The 22,257-nt window shown below is 36.9% G+C and overlaps 1 protein-coding gene across 3 annotated transcripts in view; it reads left to right on the top strand.

Moving 5' to 3' along the window:
* The window catches only part of LOC101794429 (contactin-6), a 145,655-nt gene that overhangs the window by 27,465 nt on the left and 95,933 nt on the right, over positions 1 to 22,257 (top strand). For all 3 annotated transcript variants that reach the window (XM_072044321.1, XM_072044318.1, XM_072044320.1), the window contains exon 2: positions 397 to 531. In XM_072044321.1, coding sequence (XP_071900422.1) covers positions 477 to 531 — 55 coding nt within the window. In that variant the 5' untranslated portion in view covers positions 397 to 476. The remainder of the gene's footprint in view (positions 1 to 396; positions 532 to 22,257) is intronic.

The following is a 22,257-nucleotide window of genomic DNA, read 5'->3' as shown; positions in this document are numbered from 1 at the left end:
ACTATAAGGCAAGAAACTTCATAAAGTGTGACTACCATTTAGCAGGCAAGAACAGTACTTGCAAATACCCTGTCTCCTAACCCAGCTGTGTTTGGTGAATGCACCAAGCACAGATTTTGCTTTCTCGCTTGGAGAAGCTTGGTCCTGTGCTCATGTTCTCTGTGCCAAAAGGAGAGAATGGATGGGTCTCAGACATTACATATGCTTTTCATGGAGCTCATTTCCAGCTTTGTATCTTTTTTGGAATTAGTTTTGTGTTGGGATGATCCTGATTTATTGTGTTATATGTGTCTGAATCTTCAGTGGTGCAGAAGAACAGGATTTTACACAGGGAAATTGGGGCATTTGTTCTGAATCTCTACTTCAATTACCCAATATCTCTTCCTGTTTTTACAGAATATCAAGGTAGTCACAGGAAGACACACTTTACTTTCCGCTGATTGGATGGGAGGAATTTTTGACCTTGGAAAGTGGAGATGGTGTTGCTATGGAAACTAATAATTCTGCTGCCATTCATGAGCTGCAGCACAGGTAAAATGTTCCACTATTAGTGTTTGTGATTGATAAATCTGTATCAGTATCATAATTCTTCTAGAAAGGAAGCAATTACCAAAACTAACAGTACTTATTTGCATGAACAAGCGACTAAGGAGCTTTTCATTAGAACATCTTTTAATTTAAAAAACCACCAGTTGCTGTCTTTGAACCAGGAAAGCATGTTTCAAGATCATAAGAAACTGTACTTCAGCAAATAGCTTTAAAAAATATTCTAAGCTGTAGCATTGAGAAAAAATTACAATTTTCACTTTGCTAACAGCAAGCACATGCATGCGCATGCATTTCTTAGCCATACTGTAAGAAACTCCCAAGCCAGCAAGTTTAAAAACCAGAATACCTTAGTGAGTATTGTGTGGATGGTTTAGTGCTCACACTTAAAGGAATATCATACCCTCAGAATGCCTCTGTACTGGTAAAGTATCTTTAAATCACATTTAAATTAAAGACAATTGTAAATATTCATTGATGAAATCCAGAACCTGTAAGAATCCTAAGGACTTTCAAAGCAGAAATGCCAAAAGTGAAAGGAAATCTTGCTTCACGCCCAAAGCAAACGGAAATATTTCTTCTGCCCTTGTCTCCAGTTGGCATGGTGATGGACCCTTACACAACCCCTGCTGTCACTGCTCCAAGCCCTGGGCATCCCCTCTGTTCTCAGATGGCATTCAGGGGAGAAAGTGTGGTTGGAGGAAGCAGGACTGCTTTCTCCCATTCTCCTCCTTGAATATCCCTTGTGCTTAATTAGTCCATCAACTGGTAGCTGACATATTGTGAGGTAAAATGTTCTTTTCTGCCTGCCTGGGCTTTGTTCACCATAAGGGTTTGGTGTTCTGAGTTCATTTGTTTTTTGAATCTTTCTTTTAATTCAAAAGGTATAACTTGATAATCCTGCTTCATAAAATCATATAAATGGAATTAACTCATGTGACTCAATACAGACTCATCTGAGACCAGAGACCAATGGTAACTGAACTCTTTGAGGTTATAATGAATTTGGGGATGTACTGACCTTTCACACAGTCTGTGATAGAAACCATGACAACTGTCTTTTGTCTGTAATTAATGTACTGAACTCTAAATATCTGGTATGTTACTTGTGTACTTATGAAGAAATTGTATTAAAGCAACCTCAAATGATACTTAAATTATGTACAGTGTGAGTCAGCAGCTGTTTGAAATGAAGAAACTACAGAAGCAGAGTGCAGACTGCAGTAGTATTTTAAAATACAATTCAAATTAAAACTGATAGCATTTTGTTTAATAGATTCCAGGTGAAAATGTAAATCTCGGGAGCTGACATTCTGTGAAATCAATACTAAGTGGCTGTTTCAGTAACAAACAGCCGACATGTTAAGGACTTCATATTAAAATGCTTGTATATATTTCAAATAAGCAGTCACTTGGTTAGGCCTAAATATGCTGAACTAAACATAACACCAAGTTTAGGAACCCAGTCTTCCCTTTAATTACCTTCAACTATAATCATGTTGGGTGCCCGCTGCACCACCATAGTGTTTATCAACCCTGCTTCCATACTTCTCATACATCATTTCTTTATTCACCTAAGTAAAGGACCTTTTTTTTTTTTTTTTTTTTTTTTTATGTATAGGATGCCCTTATGAGTTCTTAATTGCTTTTAGCAGTTTGTGTGCAATAGATGGCGATCCTGAAATTTGAGTCACTGGAGGACCAGCACAGCTTAGTGATGAACAAGATATTCTTACACCCATGTTTTATATTTCAATATATAACCTTTTCCTTCATTTCTTTTCACTAAGCTTTCATTTTAAAAAATTTCTGTCATCTTCATCTTTCTTGTCAGAGGATCATCTTTTAATGAGACAAGTGTCCTGGGCCAACTGAGTTAAAATACACTAGGAGCTCACTTTTATATTAATTTGTTCATTTTTTTAAGACTTAATAGATAAAATTTAAATGTTCCATATTCCTAAGCACCAAGAGTAGACCACAACAGTACCTTTGTCCTGATCCTGCCATCAATTAAGGTGCCCACTGACTTCACCTAGATAAGTTAATTTATACCTCAATATAAATTATCTTCCCTGATTTCAGTGGAGGTATGCTGATTTTTACTATATGGCATTCTGAAATATGCTTGATGGTAATAGTCAAACTTGGACTTACGGGTAAAACTTCTTTGATGGACGACTTGCATCAATATAGTGGTTGATAGAACTGAGTGGGAAAATTAGAAACTATGCTGTGGAGAACAATCTTGTGAGCTGAGACCTGAAAAATAACTCAGGTTGTTGGTCAGCCATTTCTTCCTTGTCTCTATCTCAGTTACACCAGCCATGTAGAATAAAAATGATATGGACCTATAAATTAATTTTAAATCTAAGGATTAAATTTGCTGCATAGCAGAGCTAGATATTATTGCCCCCCAAAATGGCAGTTCAATTACTCAAAAATCAAATTACTCTCTATATTTCAAATCTACGGAAAGCTCATGTATAGAGCATTACTCCCTACAACTCTTATTTTCCAGCAGTGGTGTTTTTTTTGTTGTTGTTTTTGTTTTGTTTTGTTTTGTTTTATGTGACTTAAAAGGGTCTTTGGGGGTTTTCTTGCAAGTGCCTTAAGGGATGAAATAAAACAAAGTAATGTATGCATGCACAGTGACACAGTGAGGGAACAGATTAGACTTTTTTTCATAACCCATTGCTATTTAAATGAGATAATCTGATCTAAGCAGAGCACCAGAGGCGAGAAGGCTGATGAAGATAAACACAGAGATCATTACTTTAAATTCTGTGTATTTGTTATAAGGATGCATGACAGCCTCCTCCTTACAATATAGTTGAAATTTAAACATTGCTTGATATTAACATGCTAAGAAAGAGCACTCACTTTCTGCATTAAAGATTTAGATGGAATTTTGAGAAGCTGATATCAACAGAAAAATGGCTTGAGCACTCAGGAAAGAAAATAAATGTTTCTTCACAAAAAAAGGTGTCTCAAGCTTTCCTCCCATGGCTGCCCTCAGCTCACATTCTGTCCTCTGGAGCTACTGTGCAAGGCTTGTTGCCAGCAATATCACTGCAAGAGAGAAAGCCATTTTAAGCATAGCCCAGATGCACATTAGGCTGTTATTTAGAAATGGGAGTTATGCCTGGATCTGCTGCAGGTTGCCCATGCAACTGTGTGTGACTCATCTGTCTGTCTCTCTGGTTCTTCCATTCCCTCCTTTGTCTATAGGGCTATGTTCAATGTTTCAATGCAAATAATAATTTGATCATATATATGTTACAAAAGCCTTTCACCCATCCCTTTCCATTACCCAAGTTAGGAACATAGGATCTTATATAAGTATGGATTGGAGATCTTCAGGGAGAAGAGAAACAAATGCTATTTGATTTTCCCGGTGGCTGATCTAAATATACGATGCTGGGGGAACAAATAAGTCTGTTGGTAGCTCCCTTCACAGCATCATAGCTACAGTCCCACTCTGGCATTGATTTCACTGCTTCAATCTCAGCTTCCCTGTTTCCTTTTGTCACTTCTCCTAGGCTTCTTCCCTTTCAGGAAGAGGAGGAGAGCTATCTCCCAAACACTTCTGCAATTTTGCTCTTCTTCCTGGAATGCTTATCCAAATTTTGTGTCTTTCCCATTCCCAAAGGCTGTTGTGATTTCCCTCTTCTCTGATTCTTGGTGGCTTCTGTGCTTCAAAAGTATATAATCTTCAATACAGATATGGCCTTTGCAACTGTCCTTTGCTCTACTGGTGATCTCAGAAGGAAGCAATTGGAATTTCCAGTGTTAAAGCTAATGAAAAAGGAAAGTGTCAGTAAAAACTGTCAGGCACTTAAAATTAGCTATAGACAAGATAAGTATTAAAAGGCAAACCAGTTAGTCTGAACTTTCATTTTGGAAATGAGGCAGTAATTATATTTTTACAATCTTTTGGCTTATTGGATGAAATTCAATTGAAGATGCAACTGCAACCTCCCGGGCTGTATTTTGGCCCATCATTTTGAAACTGCTAAATTAGAGAGAGAAATTTCCTGATGTAAAGTGTCCTGATACTCCTTTGGGTCACAGCATGATGAATATTGAATACATCACATCCCACGCTCTGCCTGCAGTCTCTTGCAGATTTATTGTTAGCATAACAGCACCTTTAGGAATGAAACAGCAGACCATATATTTTAAGACAAGTGACATCTTTGCTATTTCTAACAGCAAACTGTGGAGATGAACTAGTCCAGCCTGGAAATGTTAAGGCACTTCTGAACAACCAGAGGCATTCAGAGACCCACTGATGAGTCAGAGAAAGAAAATAATTAGGTTTCCCTTGCACAACGTGGAAGTTCTCATGACTTTGGGAAACAGTGACCCTGAAAGTTCTATTTCTGTAAATGAGTCCCAAGCCTCAAGCAAGAAAGGATGACTGCTAATGTAGTGAGGTCCTGGCAAAGGTTAATGTGGGCTTTGGCAGATGGGAGAGAAGGTGTCTCAGGTGTGACCTTCATTCTCATCTTCCTGTGGTACTTCATTTGCCTTTCCCCTTACATGCAGCAGATCAGTTGTCTGGGTCTGAGGTGGGCCAGTGAAATCCCAGCTAACAGCCAGTACTCTGAGAACTGCCATATGTGCACAGATACAAAACCAGAGCCTTCAATTAATACTGAATTAACAGGAAAAATATTAGTATCCAAAAAAGGATGTGAAAACGTGCAAGATAAAGGAAAAACTTGACATATGGTAAAGGGAAAATAAGTTACTTTTCTAATCCATCACCCAGTTTTGCAGACACAACATTTAGAAAATATTAGTATCCAAACGTTGCCTTAAGCTGGAAACCAGGTGAGTTGTAGACAGCGAGCTGCTCTGTTCCTGCTCATTTCTAGAAGGGCTTACACAGACGTGGTCTTTAATTTTAGGAAGGAAAATGAAGAATTATTTCCTTTTCCCATCTCTTATCAGAACTACAAACTGCTGCTAACTCAAGGGTAAAAAGGAGACAAAGCAAACCACTATGTGAGAAATGTGAATCTCTGACTTCAGCACAAGACTATGTAAAGGATGGATCCTCTCGTGACGGGTGCTCAGGAAGCCTGTGAGCAACTTCTGGCTCTGCCACTTGCTGGCTGCAAAGCAGGAGGATGTTACAATGCAACGTGGAATTTAAGATAGCTATTTCCTTCATTGCTCAATTCCAAGAGGGATATATTCACAACAGTTTCTGGTTTCAACTGCTATGGTAATGAAGCACATGTAGAAAGGAACGACAATGCAGCAGTGATGATAACATCAGTAAAGAGGTGACAAGTGACATTAGCAGCAGTGAGAAGGACTCAGCGTTAGTATTGGTACGTCTCCACAGATTTCAATGACAGTCTTATCATTTGTTTTGAGAAGGGAAGAATTAGGGCAAGGCTGAGCATTTCTGAAAGCCTCACCTATCATATTTAAGGATTGTAAGGGTTTTTGCAGCTTTGCAGTAAAAAACAGAAGCCCACCTCCCAGGCAGTCTTTATTCAGTCAGACGTATATCACTGCGATGTTTCCCAAGTATGCCATATCACGTCAAACTGACCTGCTGGATGTGTCAATCATATAACGTTATATAATGTGGGCTAGATTCAAGTTATAGAAGCATCTTCCTTATTATACTTCCTTTCCAAGAAAAAAAAAAAAAAGTCTTTTTTGAATTCCCTCAAGTGTATGGACATATGGTGAAAAAGAGGATAGAGCTCAGATGCTTCTTTGAGGGTCAATACACTTTCAAATTTCAGGTTGCATTGATTTAGCTGTCAGAAAGATGTTATTTACAGTTCCTGAAGTTAAGTGGAGCATGCTAGAATTCATGGAAGTCATTACTGGAACTTTATATTTTCTGTGTGGCTCCAGAGTAGAAGTCTTTTCTCCAGTCTGAAAGGCCTAACCCATTTTTATAGTGGTTTACATAATTACTGCTTCGTAATCTCTTTGATTAGTTACTTCACATGAAAGGAAATAAGTTCTTTTTCTATATTGTGAATTTTGCATGGTTTCTTTCTGTTTCATATCAAGTCATTTAATCTTTGTATGAAATGCTCATTAACTTCGTAAAATAACATCCTGGTGCTCTCTCTCTCTCTCTCTATATATATATATATCGATAAACTTGTGTGTGTTTGTGTGTGTGTATGCAACAGCTTCAAAGAAAATTCAACTGCACTTTATTATCAGTGCCAAGAAGTTGAAATTAACAGGTGATTAAACACGGAAAATATTTTGAGCATTTCCTTTTGCAGGGAGTAGAAAATTTAAGTAGAAAATAAAAATAAAAGCACAGCCTTAAGATGGCATAATAATGTATCACTGACACAGTTGACTTAAAATAGACACATCATTGTTTTCAAGGCCAATTTAACTGAATATAATTCCTACATTTAATGTATGTAATAATCTCACCATTAAGCTGACATTAAAGACATTGTTTTGCAGAGGTCACTATTAGACGAGGATACTTCATTAATGAATGTGAAAGTAAAACCCCAAAGCTGGATTTTGAGATCCCCTGTGACAGAGTTGAGGCTGTGGCAGCTTGGTCGGGTGTATTGTTACACTAATCAAATAATGGATTCTCCTGAAGTTTAACAATCAATTCTTTTCTAACATCACAACCCATGCCTCAAGAAAAGCACTAGCATGTGAAAGGTTAGGTTTTAGTGTGGCAAGAGTGGCAGACATGTCCTATGAAATGAAGAGAAACCCAGCTGTAAGCTGTAGCTTTCCACTAGCAGAAAAGGGATGCAAATGGATAGACAGTACGAATGATAGGGATTTAACCTGTTTCTGGAAAACAGGCCTTGGAAATGCGCAAAATGGTTAAATCTGCTTTATTTGGAAATGGAAACCCAGATCTAATTTCCATATGGCTTAATACCCAGCAGATCTGCACACACTGACATTGGGTGAAGACCTTGCTCACTAACTTTTAAGAGCTGTAACCATATCTGCTACTTCCACGTAATCACAGGCTGATCATCCCTTCCATTGTTTGCAGAAGCTTGAAAATAAAATGTCTCTAGTTATTGATTTGCTACTTCTTTTTCATTTAGCAACTATTGATTGCTGTTTATGTGTGTGTGTTTCTTGTTGAGCAGAAATTAACACTGAAAACTTCTTGGAATTCACTGCATTCATACCTACTTGGCATTCCTGGGGGAAATTTACTATCACAATCATTGTACCTGGGCTTTTTTTTTTTTTTTTTCTCCTCCAATCTCCTAGCAGCAAAGAATTTATAAATTCAGAATCTTTTTTTTTTTTTTTTAATAGTTTTTAATTTATTGTTATTGTTGGCATTTGTCTGGGACAAAAAATGGCTTTGTCACAGAGCTGAGTTCACAGATTTATTTCAGATAATACTGCTTTCTTCAGCTTGGGGTTCTTATGCCTACTTTATAAACAGAAAACTCATAGGGATGTGGGGCATTTCTTTTTTCTTATGACTATGTGGAAGAGAAACTCTTTGGATTATCACTAAAATTGCTTGCTGTGTGTGCATGGGAAGCCAACTCTGAGACATACGCTGATCTGTAATTTGAGAAAAATATGGACGGATTAGTCTACTGGGGCCATGTGTAGGGACTGGATGAATGAAAATTTCTGAGGTAGAGATGAGACATTTTTTGAACCATATTATATCCAGATCCTATGGTTTTCCTACTTTGGTGCTATCAGCTCCAACAGCAATCGAAATCACAAGCTAAGTACACATTTTCCATGAGACTAGATTACAGTTCTGAACCTTCAAATAATGAAAATAGATTCTTATTGTTTACCTTGTGTTCATTTTTCATCCTTCAGAATTCCCCTTTTCTATATTCTGTCATCAAGTATTAGGGTTAGACTTCAAACAAACAAACAAAACAAAAAATCAAAGTGAAAAGCAACTTTTAATTCACATGGAATTACATGGCTTTAGAAACTGCAGAGAAAAACACACCTAATATTTCCAGATTTGTGTTAATAATTGTACTAGTTGACAATATACTTATCACAGTTACCATTCAAACAGAAATAAAGCTGTCTTCTTCTGCAGTAGGTAAGAGTGGAGTAAGAGAGTGATTTCTGAATATGGAGGTAGACTTCAGACCAAGAGGAGACCAGCAGCCCACATTTCTCTGGGTCTTTCTGCTTCCTTAGATCTGTGTAAGGTCTGTCTGGGGGTGACAATCCTTGTCCTCATAGGGCAGCTTAAAGATGAAACTGTCTAAAGCCCTATCAGCTTTGCATCAGGAGGTAAATCTATAGAAGTTAATCTTAACCTCTACACTTTTATGAGTTTGATTTTTAGACCCTTTTAGGATTCTAGCAGTAGGATTTTTTTTTCCTTCTCCTGTGTAGCATAATACTATGGTATTGTGTCCTTTGTTCAATATTAATATATGTTTTATTGTTCTACTCTAATTACATTCTCGTTATTAAAGGGGCAATATGTTTTCCTCTGACAGATCCTGCATCTTGTTGTTACTGGATCTTGGTTATTCTCTGCCATTGTTATTAATAATTTGTAGCAATTGAATTGGTATTAGAATATTACTCTGCTAAATCACTTTTGCTGCTAATTAAGGCACTATCTGTGATATTGTTTGGCTCTAAACACCATGCTCCTGCTATAATTACCTGAAAGTCATTCGTTTCTACTTATGTAAGTCAGGTCTTTTAATCAAGCCTCCTGTGAGCTTTGCCATGGTGTGAGCTGCCGTCAGTAGGAATGAAACGTTCTCATGGACAAAGATATTTTTGTAATGACAAATGCACCTTTCACTGTACTCCTGGAAGGCCTTAGAAATGGAATAATTGTACTTGATGGCTCCAAACTGGGCACAAAAGAAGAAGGAGGGTTTTGAGGGAAAAGTGAAAGATTGCTGAAGCAATCCGGCTATTCAACATATGAGCAAAGAAAGTCACCATAGCTTTAAAATGTCTTCTCTTCACAATATACGTGTATGTAAGATCAGATCTATCGTACTGTTTTCTCGGGATAATATTTTCTCTGAATAGGCAACATCACTTCATTATTTCCCTGGGGACTTCATTCACTTTTGCTCCCAAGCAGAAGACACAAAATGGCTGCCCTTAGTGGGAGCCATTAGTGGGAGCTCACATTAATGGCTAGGGGACTTACTGATGTACGTCTAAAGTAAGCATAACTCCCTTTTAGTGACAGCACATCTGGCATAATCTATATTTTAAACATTTTAAACAGATCCTTGAAAGCCAAAACCACTGTTTGTTAGTGTAGTTCACCCTGAATTCATTTGCCTGAGTATAAAATGATAGCAGATAGTCAATGTGCCAGGGCTGTTCCTCACCCCCCCACACACACACTTTACATGTGCAGACCAGTGCCATAGTTAGGTAGAATTTGATTTCTGCATCTTCATTAGTACATTTCTATTTCCGACATGAGCAGACAGAACCAAGAAGGCTGCAGTACTGGCGGTTTTTCAAGCAGTGACAGGCTGGACTGAAGTCACATCTCACCTGCTGGCAGTGTCACCCTGAGCACCCTTGTCTTGCTGCCAGCACCTGCTCAAAGGAGCGTTCAAAGGCAAAGGATGGCTCGTGCTGTTAGCAGCTTCACCTTTCTTTTATTCAGCCCATATGGGGACTTTTGTGAGAGATGTTCTGTCCCCTTTCCCCTCCCAGCTCTAGCAGCCACCTCGTGTCTTGCAGAGGAAGGCTGAAGCAGGCAGGGGCACGTCATTACAAAGCTTTGGTTCATGGTAGGTTGTATTCACACATCAATCTCTTGCCTATGGGTATATTGTTTATAACTTGATTTCCTTAAAAACTGATGCAAAGCTCATTATCATTTGAGATAAAAAAGAAAACAGGAGCATGTTATAAATTCAGAGAACAAACCTTGTCCTTTGGCTTTCTCTTTGCTGAATTGCTGTGTGCTCTTGGACAGATTTTTGTTTATATTGCTTCACTGCCTCAGCCAGGCTGCCATTTCTCCCAAACTGTAGCTTTGTCTCCATCTAATAGACCATGGACCAAACTCACCCTGGAAAATGGCTTTGCATTTTAGAGTAAAATCTATCCAAACTTTGATTCACGTGCTTAAATGGCCTTCACCCCAACACAGGAGTGGTTAACAGAACACAATTGCTTCATCCTCTAATATTGTCTCATTTCATACACTTACACCAAATAGATTTTGATGATTGATTACTGCTCTTGCAGCTTATATATATAAAACAAAATTGTACTGGAACAGACAATGTGAAAAAACCTGCAGGGGTTAATCTCTGCTAACATCTTGTTGAGCACTAATCAGATTCATAGTTCACTCATATTAGTCTAAAGCTACTGAAATCACTGACTGTATAGTGCACCAAATCAGAATATAACATTATAACTTCAACTGCTGTTTCTAATTAGATTTATTATGCTTTACACTGAATGTAGTAGAAATAAAAGAGTTTTCTCAACATCTTTCTTGTAAACATTTGTGGTATTCCAAAAGAGAAATTGTTTGCTCCAGGCCAGAGAAAATGTAGTTGTCTATGCAATAGATATTGAATTCATATTTGTCTGACAAGTGACCTTATCAGCTATGACTTGTCATCTTCTAATTAGTGTACATTTATTTTTTTCACTAAATTAACCCCCAGCCTCTCCTAAAGATAAACGGATGTTATACAAAATTGTGTGCAGCGTTGCAATTAAAATGGTGGTGTACATGTACTCCACAAATTTGCCTTAAAGAAAGGTACATCTCTGTAATATATCAGTCTGCCTATGAAGCTGATAGGCAGTCTAAGACTAACTGCAGAATGCTGAAATTTTACTGTGAAAGCCAAAGACTAGGAACAACTCCATATTATTAAAAATATTCCAAAGTATAGAAAGCAAACAACAATCCGTGTTTTCTTATTAATCCTGGATGTATGCTTTTAAAATAAATCAAAAATAAATACTCCTCATAAAATCTGAATCCACATGAAGTTCATCTGGATGGCAAGTTCATTTTTGTGTCCATATGTATTTTCAAGATTTTCTATGACAATGTTTAAATTCCCAGATGTTGAAGGATTTATCCTCACAAGATCTCTGAGTGTGTTTTGTAGTGATATTTACTTTTACAAAGCCTCCTCAATTCAAAAGCATTAAATTGGCTAAAGTAGGTAAGAAACAAAGGATGAAACTCAGCTATTTGTCAGCTACACAACAGTATCAAAAAGACCTTTTCTCTGCCAAAACAAACCTTTACATATTAAATGCAATGTAGAATTGCATCAACTGTCAATGCTTACCCCTCCTGTCACCTCCAAAATACCTTTCAGGCACTGGCTCCCAAGGAGCTGGAGCATTTTGGGAGAGAGTTGAGCTCAGATTTTCAGTCTGACAAAGCAGCACTGGTGCCTTTGAGCTACTCCAGGTGACTGGTGAAAGCTAAGATCTCTGCTTGGTCAGCACTGCCAAAATCAATAATTTCTGGAGATGTACAGAAGTAAAACTTGAGGAGCTGGGTAAGCTTTCATATAAATAACTGCCTGTCTACAATTTTTAAGCACCTCCAGGAACAGATAATTGCAGATTAAAAGATGTGAAAATTTGAATTTAATTCCTTTGCAAGTTAAATGACCATGTCCTTAGACACCTTTAAATGTTACAAATTAACCATGTTTTACAAGATAAAGAAACTGACCTAAAAGTTAAGCATCTAACACCTGTATGACAAAAAAAAAATGAAACTCTGGAAAGAGAATCCAACTTGATTCACATTTTTTTCCCTTAAGACAACTTGTCCCTATTCTTTTAACTAAAAAACATTAAAACACATGATTTGAAAAATCAACTGAAATTCATATTTTTTTTTAAGGAAACTTAACCTGAGTGAAGATTTTTTGTTGCAGTCTGATATATATAAAATACTGTACTGTGCATAAACATGGCTAATTTATGGGGAGAAGATGAGTAAAGAGCATTTTGTCAGCCCAAAATTGGATGTTCACTGCAGGCCAAAATAATAAACCAACAATATTTTATAATGCACTGACATTTAACTAAAATGTCTACACAGTTTTCGAGATAATGGAGACATGAAAACACTACCAAACAGGCAATAAGTGCTTTGAAATAAAATGTTTTACGTTCCATGGGTAGCAAATATTAAGGAGAGGAAATCTGTAGCACTCCACTTTCTTCCTTTAAAACTCTGCACTCCAAACCTACCTAAATTAGACCAGGATCTGTCATTGATTATGTCATTCCCCAGAAATATGGCCTTCAGACCGTTTGTCATAACTCCATTGGTGATACTACACCGAAGACGTATTAAGTATCAGCCCAGATGATACAATTTTCCAGCTCCTACAAGCCAAACAAATATGTTCTCTGCCTTCTGGGACAAACGTGCCTGCAGATGGATGACACCAGGCTGTGATGTATGGGCTGAAGCTTTGCAACCCCTCACGGACTTTGACGGTGCTTTTCCACCAGTACAATCAAGGCCTTTACATTTACAGGACACACAGTCATTCAAATACCTAAACCCCACTGAAATCATGGGATCAATTTGAGTTTGTCTTTGCAGCCTGAAACTCTCCACTCTCTCTATCTCTTCTGATGTTTTGTCTGATAATATTTTAACTCCGTGTTATCTAATGCTCTTTGGTTTTCTGTCTCTGTGTTTCATAGACCCTGTGATTCTGTGATTCTATGAAATGCAGAGACAGAAATACAAAATGCATTTTGTCTTTGCATTTATGACATGTAAATGATTGCAGTACCCCTGTACTGTAAGCCCTGCCTGCCCCAGCACCACAGAGCTGTGAGGAGCAGAGGAGTGCTCTCCTTCCTTTGGCACGTTACAGAATCAAACCACTTTCCTTTTTTCACATCTGCTTCAGTTTGAATTTCACCACTGGCACAGATGAGATGACTAATCCAATTTCTGTCTATGCAGAGAGTCCTCTTGCAGTCCTTTCTGCACATCTACTTTTTCCCTGAATAGTTGTCATTTAATGCCCCGTTATCTTAGATGGCACTCATTTAGTGGTTTATTAAGCAGTAATTTAGCAGGCTGTTATCAATTCCTGCTGTAGCTAGGAAAAATATGCAATCCAAGTATGCAAGATTTGTGCAGAATTACAGCATTTTTGTGATTTTTGGATTAGAGAAAAATTACAGAGAAGTAATACATATGAAATGTTTTGCCTGCATTTCATTATTGTCCCTCTGTGAAAGCTCCCATCAGGCTGCTCAGAATGGAGATTGCCCTATCTCTATTTCTGCCTCCAGCCCAAGCAGTGACATTGTACAAAATTATGCAGGACTCCATGGAGTGAGTTAAGCAAAAGGAGTTCCTAAACCTGGACTGGGTTTTCTGCTTGTGTTCTGACCTTTCTGGAAGGTTTCCAGGTGGGGAGAATGCACGAGACTTAGATTAGTTTTTGTGAGCTTCTTGAAAGGAGAGGGAAAATGGGGCGTTTAAATGAAAGTATAGGCAAGGGTAGAAACCAAAATGCGCCCTAGGCATTAATTACAGTAGTGTCGAGGGATCTGTGTAAATCACAGCAGGAAAAAAATTGGTTTTGCAAAACAATGTTGATGATAACAAAGACAAAGTCTTGATTTGAAATTACAGCTTTCAAGTTCTGGATAAAATAGAAACATTTTCTTTAGTAAATCATTCCTGTTTCTTCAAATTGCTGGATTGCGACAAGTATTTAAAATAGAGGTAACAGAAGGCAAGAATGAAGATAAAGAGATGCCAACCAGCTAAACTATCAATGACAATCAAATAGATACCAGAGAAGTGTAGATATAAATGTATTTTTTTTATAGAAAAGCTGTTCTGGTTCTGTTTTCCCTCTGGAAACATAAGCATTGGAGACACCAGAGGACAAATCATACAAACTCTCCCCAAGTGGCAATTCATCCCACGCTTCACAGGCTCTTCTGTGGAGTGAGTACCTTGGGAAGAATGAACAAGGAGCCCAAGAAAAACTCAATGTTGGATTCTTCTCTTTGTAACATTGTAGCATTGGAATGAAGACTAAGCCATCAGAAAGGGAAACGGACTGCCTGAATGGTGTAACGTAAAGGCTCTCCACCTTACCATTTTTCCCTAGGTTTTTCAGCCTGCCGGTATCATCAGTGACATTTCCCCCCATCCACTCCTGGACGGACCCCAAGCTTAGCTGTGGTCGACTTGGCCCTGCCTGCTGAGCCCTTCCCCTCCTGTCTCTGCCCCAAAAGAGAGTTCAGTGCAGCCCTATCAGCCTGCATACTTTTTCTCCATTCAGTTGTGTTTTGTTTTGCTATTTATGCTGTCATTTTGCTGAGAATAGATTGGAAAAAAAGGTCATTTTTTACTTGAGTGGAAAAGAACAGTAATTTGACAGTAAGACATTCCTGGCTTGCCATACATCAGAAATGTTGATATTAGCCCCTTTAAAACAGACACTAGGGACAAAAATTGTCTGAGAACTCAATTGCTAGCTATTACTTTCCAAAACATAAGCATTTACAAAGTTTACAATGTTTCTTGCTTCTGCTAAATTTTAGGATGCCGTTACTGAAATGGCTTTAACTTCATTTGTGTTTGCTCAGAGAAAGATCATCATGAAGATATTAAATAGTCACAAAAGATGATGGCTTCAAATAGTGTCTTTTGGCTGATCTATAATCATTTGCTTTGGCAATTTTATTCAAGAACATTAGCACTGATCGCTTATGCTGTGTTCCTAATTATTTCTGAAATATTGTGCTGTTGTTCATGCTGAAATGCATAACGAGCAAAGCGGTAGGTTAGTTTGAAATGCAATGTTCTAACTGGTTTTTAATCAATGAGTGATAATGATAGCTTGTGTTTTGACTTTTACTGTTTAATTGCCAGTAATAAAGCAGAACTTTGTTGATGATATTTAACAGAGTTCAGTTTCATTTATCTCCATTTATTCCATTTATTGTAAAAGTGCCTGAGAGCTTTCAGTACTTGACACAATAACAAAGTATACAGTGCAAATTATTTTTAGGTTGTCCAATATTTTCCTCAATGGAAGGTTATAATGCCCTTTTGTGGGCAGCTATTGCACTTCACTTTTTTCAGCAGGTGTTCAAAATTCAGTACATGTCTAATGGTGGAGGAATGTTCCATGAAATCCCAACAAGATTTTTTCTGAGGTACAGACTTTTTACACCACTATTTACCTTCTGCTGCTTATGATAAGTGTTCATGGAAATACAAAGGACTAGGAAGGAAAGCAAGGAGATATTTCTGCTTGACCTGTGACTTTCTTGACTGGCTAATAATCAATTTTGCAATAGACAGTACCTGATATTTAGCCAGGAAAGACCATTTTTTAAGTTTAATTTTAAGTTCAAAGTGTACTGTGACAACAAGCATATGAAAATCAGTCAGTCAACCCAATATATATGAAAATAATACCCTGTTTGATTAATCTAATTTAAATCAGGATTGTCCTTTGGTTTAAATAAATAAATAAATAAATAAATTATAAATATCTCTTGCATTCCTCTTCAATTATATGTAAGAAAATAAAGATCCTTTTAATCTTGTCTGGCCTGACATTATCTTAATTGCTTAGGATGATTTTTTCCTAGGATTTGATTCCCAAATTATCAATCATCTGTGAACAAGAAGGGAGTGGCAGTCTGGGATTTCATTATTAAATCTTCCTATGACCTAAAGATTTTTGCCATGGTGGTAATATCGGCTACAAAAATAAATTCTCTCAACATGATTTTCTTTTATTATCTTCATGATCTCTATTATTTTTAAGTATTATTCCGGAAGATAAACCTTTCTATCTACATGCAAAATCATTTCTGATGTCAAGTTATTACAGCTAGTTTCTGCTTTATTCATGCCTGTTATTTAAGCCTTAGTGGGAAAAGCTAACATCTATGAAGCAGCCATTTCATTCCAGTTATTCAAAGTAAATAAGCAAAATTTAAATAGCATGTACACACAGCTTAAACATCCACCTACAATTTAAGACCCCTATAATGGTGATTGTATCAAGCTTTCTACAAGGTCTGGGACTCATAATAACGAAAAAAAAATACTACTTCACATTACAACATGTTTCCTATTGAACATAAATGGGAATTACAAAGCATGCCCTCTGGAAACAAAAGAGGAATCGTTGTTTGCTTTAGTACATTCAAACTATTTGCAAACTAGCCCTTTTCATCATTTCTTTTTCACTGCAATAAGGCTGGATTTTTGCTACTAAGTATCTGCCTGAATATAATGCAGCTGTCATTGATATCCAATAGCTATTGTACATAGTTTTTGAACACCAAAGTATTTAGTAAACCAACTATCATTTACCATACATTATACAGCCAATATGAATAGAAGAGCAAATAGGTGTTCCTAACAGTTCTCTTCCCTCTTTCCCTACAGTATAGGTGTTGTGTGCACATATTTCCTTGTAAGGATGTATATGTACTATACATCTACTTATGCAAATAAATATGAATAAATATATGTTACATAGCACAGTCTTAGAAGACTAAGAACAAATGGGGATTCTGTTGCTTATATTCTGTTCATTAGGGGTTGATCCAATGCTCACTGAAGTTTATGAAAGGCTTTCACTGACTTCAAAGCACTTTGGCTCAGAAGTTGACTCTCTAAATAGGGAAAAGAAGAAACTTGATGAGGCATGAAAATATATCTATCTACTGCCAGCTATAAAAATGTTAGCCAAACTTAACACCCTTCAAGATGCTGAATATTTTCTATACTGAAATTACAGTCTTGCTGGGGAAAAGAAAAAAAAAAAGTCCTTATAAATTCGATTGTACTTGATTTTTATTTTTCCAACAGATTACCCAAGTTTTCTGCCATCAAGTGGGAAGAGGGGTGCCACAAAAGATTTATGTAAATGTTGTTGGAGGTTTAAAGGCTCGGTTCTCCCAGAAATTTCAGGCTAGCCAAGAATGTGGAGGGGGCAGCAAGCAGGGTAATAAAGCATTTCATCCTAAGTCCTTGAAACCACTCATACAGTTTATCCTAACATCGGAAAAAAAAAAAGAGAAAAGAGATACAGGGCTATTCCTTCTCTGAGGCTTGCTCAGGATCTAGAGGAAGAAGGTGGTGGAGCAATTTCTTTTTGTCTCTATATGTCTCCAGACACTGGATGGGAGCGTAGGGGTGTCATGCAAGGTGCTTAATGAAAAGACTGAAATGAGTCTGAAACAGAGCTTAAAGGTAGGAAGAATTTTACACAAAGCTATTTTTTTTTTTTAATTTTCCTTTCCCCATTTTAAGTAGCTTAAACTCTGTAGCTTGCCAAGTTGTTATGTACTCTTCCAAGTTACTACTTCACTCTGTCCCTGTTTCTACTATGCATCTATTAAAAGTTGCAAATGGAGTTTTGGAATCATCACATAAAAAAAAAAACAGAGCTGACCAACACCAGCAGTGGTAAAAATTATCTGAGCTTGATTAATCACTGTCCTCTTAAGACAGTAAAACAAAAGCACAGTTACATTTTACACACACACACAATCACACACAAAGTTACAGAAGAACAAAGTGCTGGATTTATTTAACTGGCAGGATATTAAATGACATAGCTGTTATCTTTTCCTGTATTGTAAATTATTGAATTAAGCCTTCAGTCAGTTTGGCAACAGTGCCAAATGAATATTACAGCAGTACAATGCAGCAAACAGTATCTGTCATCAAATCTAGGCCTCACTTATAACTGAAATTACAGTGAACAAAATGCTTGTGCAGTAGATTGGAAAAGGTTCATTATTATTTATTCATTTTGCCTAGTAACACAAAAACTAATGAAATTTCATTGAGAAGAGTGCACGTCAAGATTACTATATATCATAAAGACACATCCCCCTAACTTTACTGTGGATATTTGTCTCTGTAATTAGATGTCTGTTCCACAATAGTTCTGAATCTGAAGGACATGGCCAAGTTCATGACATAAAACAAATCACCTGCACAAATGAAAAGGCTTCCTTTATCTTGTCTATATCTTGCACAATAGCACAAAAGCCTTTAGAAAATCTTTCCATAAAGACCATGAAGTCATGCACAGTTAGTGATTCTAACATTGTTACTTACACATTTTTAAAAAAATAAAATATCACATTATTAATATAGTTCACACATTGGTATATTTATAGTCTCTATACCTATTCAAGGCATGGTATTTTTACACATAGCTTCACAATGAATTGTTTGTAAATCTGCATTCATCCTTAGCCAAAAGTGTAAATTAGTGAAGCTCCATTGAATGCTATCCAGTGTGCACAACTTATGAGCAATTTTCTGACACTGTAGCTTGAAATTTGGGACTGGAGTCCTTCGGGAATATTTTGGTTTTGTACTGAATTAAATTAATATCATATAAATCCAAGGTTAGTTTGATTGTAATATTCAATATAATAATACGAGAGACATCAAATTTTGGCATTTAGAGATCTATCATTAATTATTTTGTAATTAGGATGTGTGTATCAGTTAGACCAAACTACAGATGTATAGTAAATTCACTGATACCCAATTATATTCACAAAAAGTTAGCTTAAAGAATTGGAGTAACACTTGTTATCATAATAGAAAAAATGTTTACTATTATAAATAGTAAAAAATGCTTGAAGCATCTGATTGTGACAAAAAACTTTTGTCAGTATGTATATTTAATTGAAAAAGGCTCATAATTCAAGAATATGATCATTTTTGCATAATAGTTATTACCTGTGAAATATTACATCTAATTTTACATATAATGTTCAGGTAATCTTAATGTTTGTGTATAGTAGTAATTAATACCATTAGTAATTAATACCATATTTTACACATCTATTCTTTGTTTTTACACCAAAGTACCTCAGGAAAATGTACAGTGTATAGCCTGCGTGTTGACATATTAGGCTCTGATCACCCTACCTACAACACCATACAGGCTACCATATATAAGGAAATATATTGGAATATTTGAATATTTTTTCAAAAAATAAAGTTGAGAGGATACAGAATCATTCTTCTTGAAGATATTTAACTTTTCTCTGCCATTCACCAGGGCTGTGTTTCTCATATCACTTGCTTACACTCACTATTTTTTGAATGTACCACTGGCCTACTGAGGCTGTATCCCAGATGAAAGGACTGCCTTGCACTGTTGACTGTCATTTTATAGACAGCTTTATATATAACATCTGGGCTCAAGCACCAAGCTTCAATTCATTACCAAGAGTTTTTCAGACTTCAGTAGGGCCAGGACTTCACCCCATGTGCCACCCTGACGCCTACCCTTTCTCACCACTTCAGAGAAAGCTAAGTGTCTTTCTGGTTTGGGTGTCTGATGACAGAGACAATGTGGAATTTCACCACTACTCCCAATTTGACTTTTTCAATAGAAGCTGAAACTTGAAAGGAGCCCAGTGTCTCTAGAGCTCTGTACATCAGTGTCTGAAGGGAGAAAACACATGAAAGTTGAAGGCCCTTTGGGAAAATCCTAAAGGTTTTAGGTTGCTTCTGCCTGCTCAAACCTATAACATCTCTTCTAATCTCCCTTTCTCTGTATGTAAGTCTCCTGGTTCACTCTCTGATTAAGAACTGAATGAGAGGGTGAGGAGGGATGCCTGCCTCCCATTGCCGATAATACTGACAGCCTTCTGTCCTTTTTCCAGAATGCTTTCATGGACCTTTTCTGTTTCTCACATTTTTTTTTTTTTCCCCCATCTTCTCTTTCACTGTTAATATCTTATTCATCGCACTGACGTGTGTTACTCTAAGTTCAGACTTTCCCGCTAGCGAACAGCATTGCATCCATTACCTCTCATTCTGTACCAGTCATGCTCCTTAAAGTCCTTGAGCTAGCTGGTCCAGGCTTTGGGTGAGGAAAATAATCATTCCATTCAGCTTCTGTCAAGATTCAATCAAAAGCCCCAGTGTTATTTGCAGAGAAAGACAATCACATTTAAAAATCTGTGGGCTCTATAAATTTCCCTCTCTTCAAATTAAAATTTACTGGTGTCTTAAGTTGTGAAGAAAACTAGATGGATTTTGAAGTCATTTGTATTTTTCATATTTTTTTCTACTTATGCTGTCACTACAAGGAGGAAGTCTCTAACTCACCTGCCCCATCCTTTTTGCTAGAACTGACAGGTGTTTTACTATGAAGCTGATTTAAAAGAGGCCTCTTAATCAGGTGTCAGCTTTGGCCCATAAAGTCATATTAATGTTTTGGATCAGATATGAGGCTCTATCTAAGGCACATTAAGAAAGATTCATTAGAAACTCACTACCCCTGGAATTTACAGCCTTCCTGGAACTTAATAGCCTGGATAAATTTATCCTTATCTGGTTTGCTTATGTGAATTATAGCAGTTTTGCATTTAGAATCTTTTTAGAGTGCAGGTTTTATCATTATTCTCATCTCTTTTTTCTTATGAAAGAACACACTAATATGCCAGATATATATCTGCCTAGGCAGCAGCAAACCCCTTTGTGCCTATTTCATGACTCCAAGTGAGGAAAGAACAGCCCTGGTCCATCACTTTCTTGGGATTCTTCTGGCTGTCTCTTCTACAGCACTCAGAACAAAGGACTCCTAATCTCTGATTAGCTCCAGAGAATCATGGCAACTGAAATAATCACAGGAACTGAAAATGCTGCATGCTTTGGAGATCTAAGACCAACAGAACTGGACATTTCTGGTCCTTAAACAATAAATACTCTTGAGTTTGTCTACTTGGAGCAGATTCAATCAGGAAAAAAAAAAAGTCCAACATGGTCTATTTTTATTATTTATTTTACAAATGCAGCATAATGTCTTCCGAGACACTTTCAGTTTCACCAAGCAAAAGCTGTCCAATATTACTGGCCAGTTCTGGACAAGAAAAATGGTCCACTTCAGCGTTTTGCAACGTTGGTCTACCAAGTTATTTATATGTATCCTACAGAGTGGGATACAGCCTGAGCTGCACTCTGGCTGTATTGCTTGGTATTTCCAGTGGAGCAAATGCATCATGAGAAACTAATTATGAAGCCAGTCAGTGTCATACAGCAGGAAAGAACAGTGAATACGATTTGGGTAAAATTAAGTTGATTAAGTGTAGGCTCCAGATGTGTATTCCATTCTCCATGTCTGGGAGAGACAGTGCATAAGAACTTTAATATTTATTGTGACTGACGGAAAATTCTTTGATTACATTTGATATAACTATCGGAGCCCAGTATAACTAACCACTGCTCATAAAGCAGTGAGAGGAAAGCACTATGATATCCTCTGTTGATACATAATTATGAAAAAATAGGCTCCCTCCTCTTCTGCTGGCTGAGTTAATCCCCACATTGGCCAAAGACAATATCACATAATGAATAAAGGAATGTTGTTTCATTTTCATACTTTAGATTTGAATTCAGACTGGCATAATTATGGTCTTTATGGAGATCAAACTGATTGGATATCATAAAGAAATACATTTCATAATAAGAGTTTATATTTGCCTTCAGTCACCATGCTGAGGACACAGACACAAGTTTTATGTATGGAAATGATACATTTAATCAAATATTCATATTCTAATTGATTTTTTTAAAAATATATGAATTATTTAATTCCTAACAAAAGCAAAGAGTACTAAGATTTATTTGTCATACATATCTCTGGATAAATCATGGTGACTTGTTGTGAATCTGGAGAATGAGGGAGAAATATA

This window comes from Anas platyrhynchos, chromosome 13, assembly GCF_047663525.1.
Source record: "Anas platyrhynchos isolate ZD024472 breed Pekin duck chromosome 13, IASCAAS_PekinDuck_T2T, whole genome shotgun sequence".
Lineage (NCBI taxonomy): Eukaryota > Metazoa > Chordata > Aves > Anseriformes > Anatidae > Anas > Anas platyrhynchos.
The sequence above is the reverse complement of the archived record's forward strand: the minus strand, read 5'-3'. Positions and strand labels throughout refer to the sequence as shown.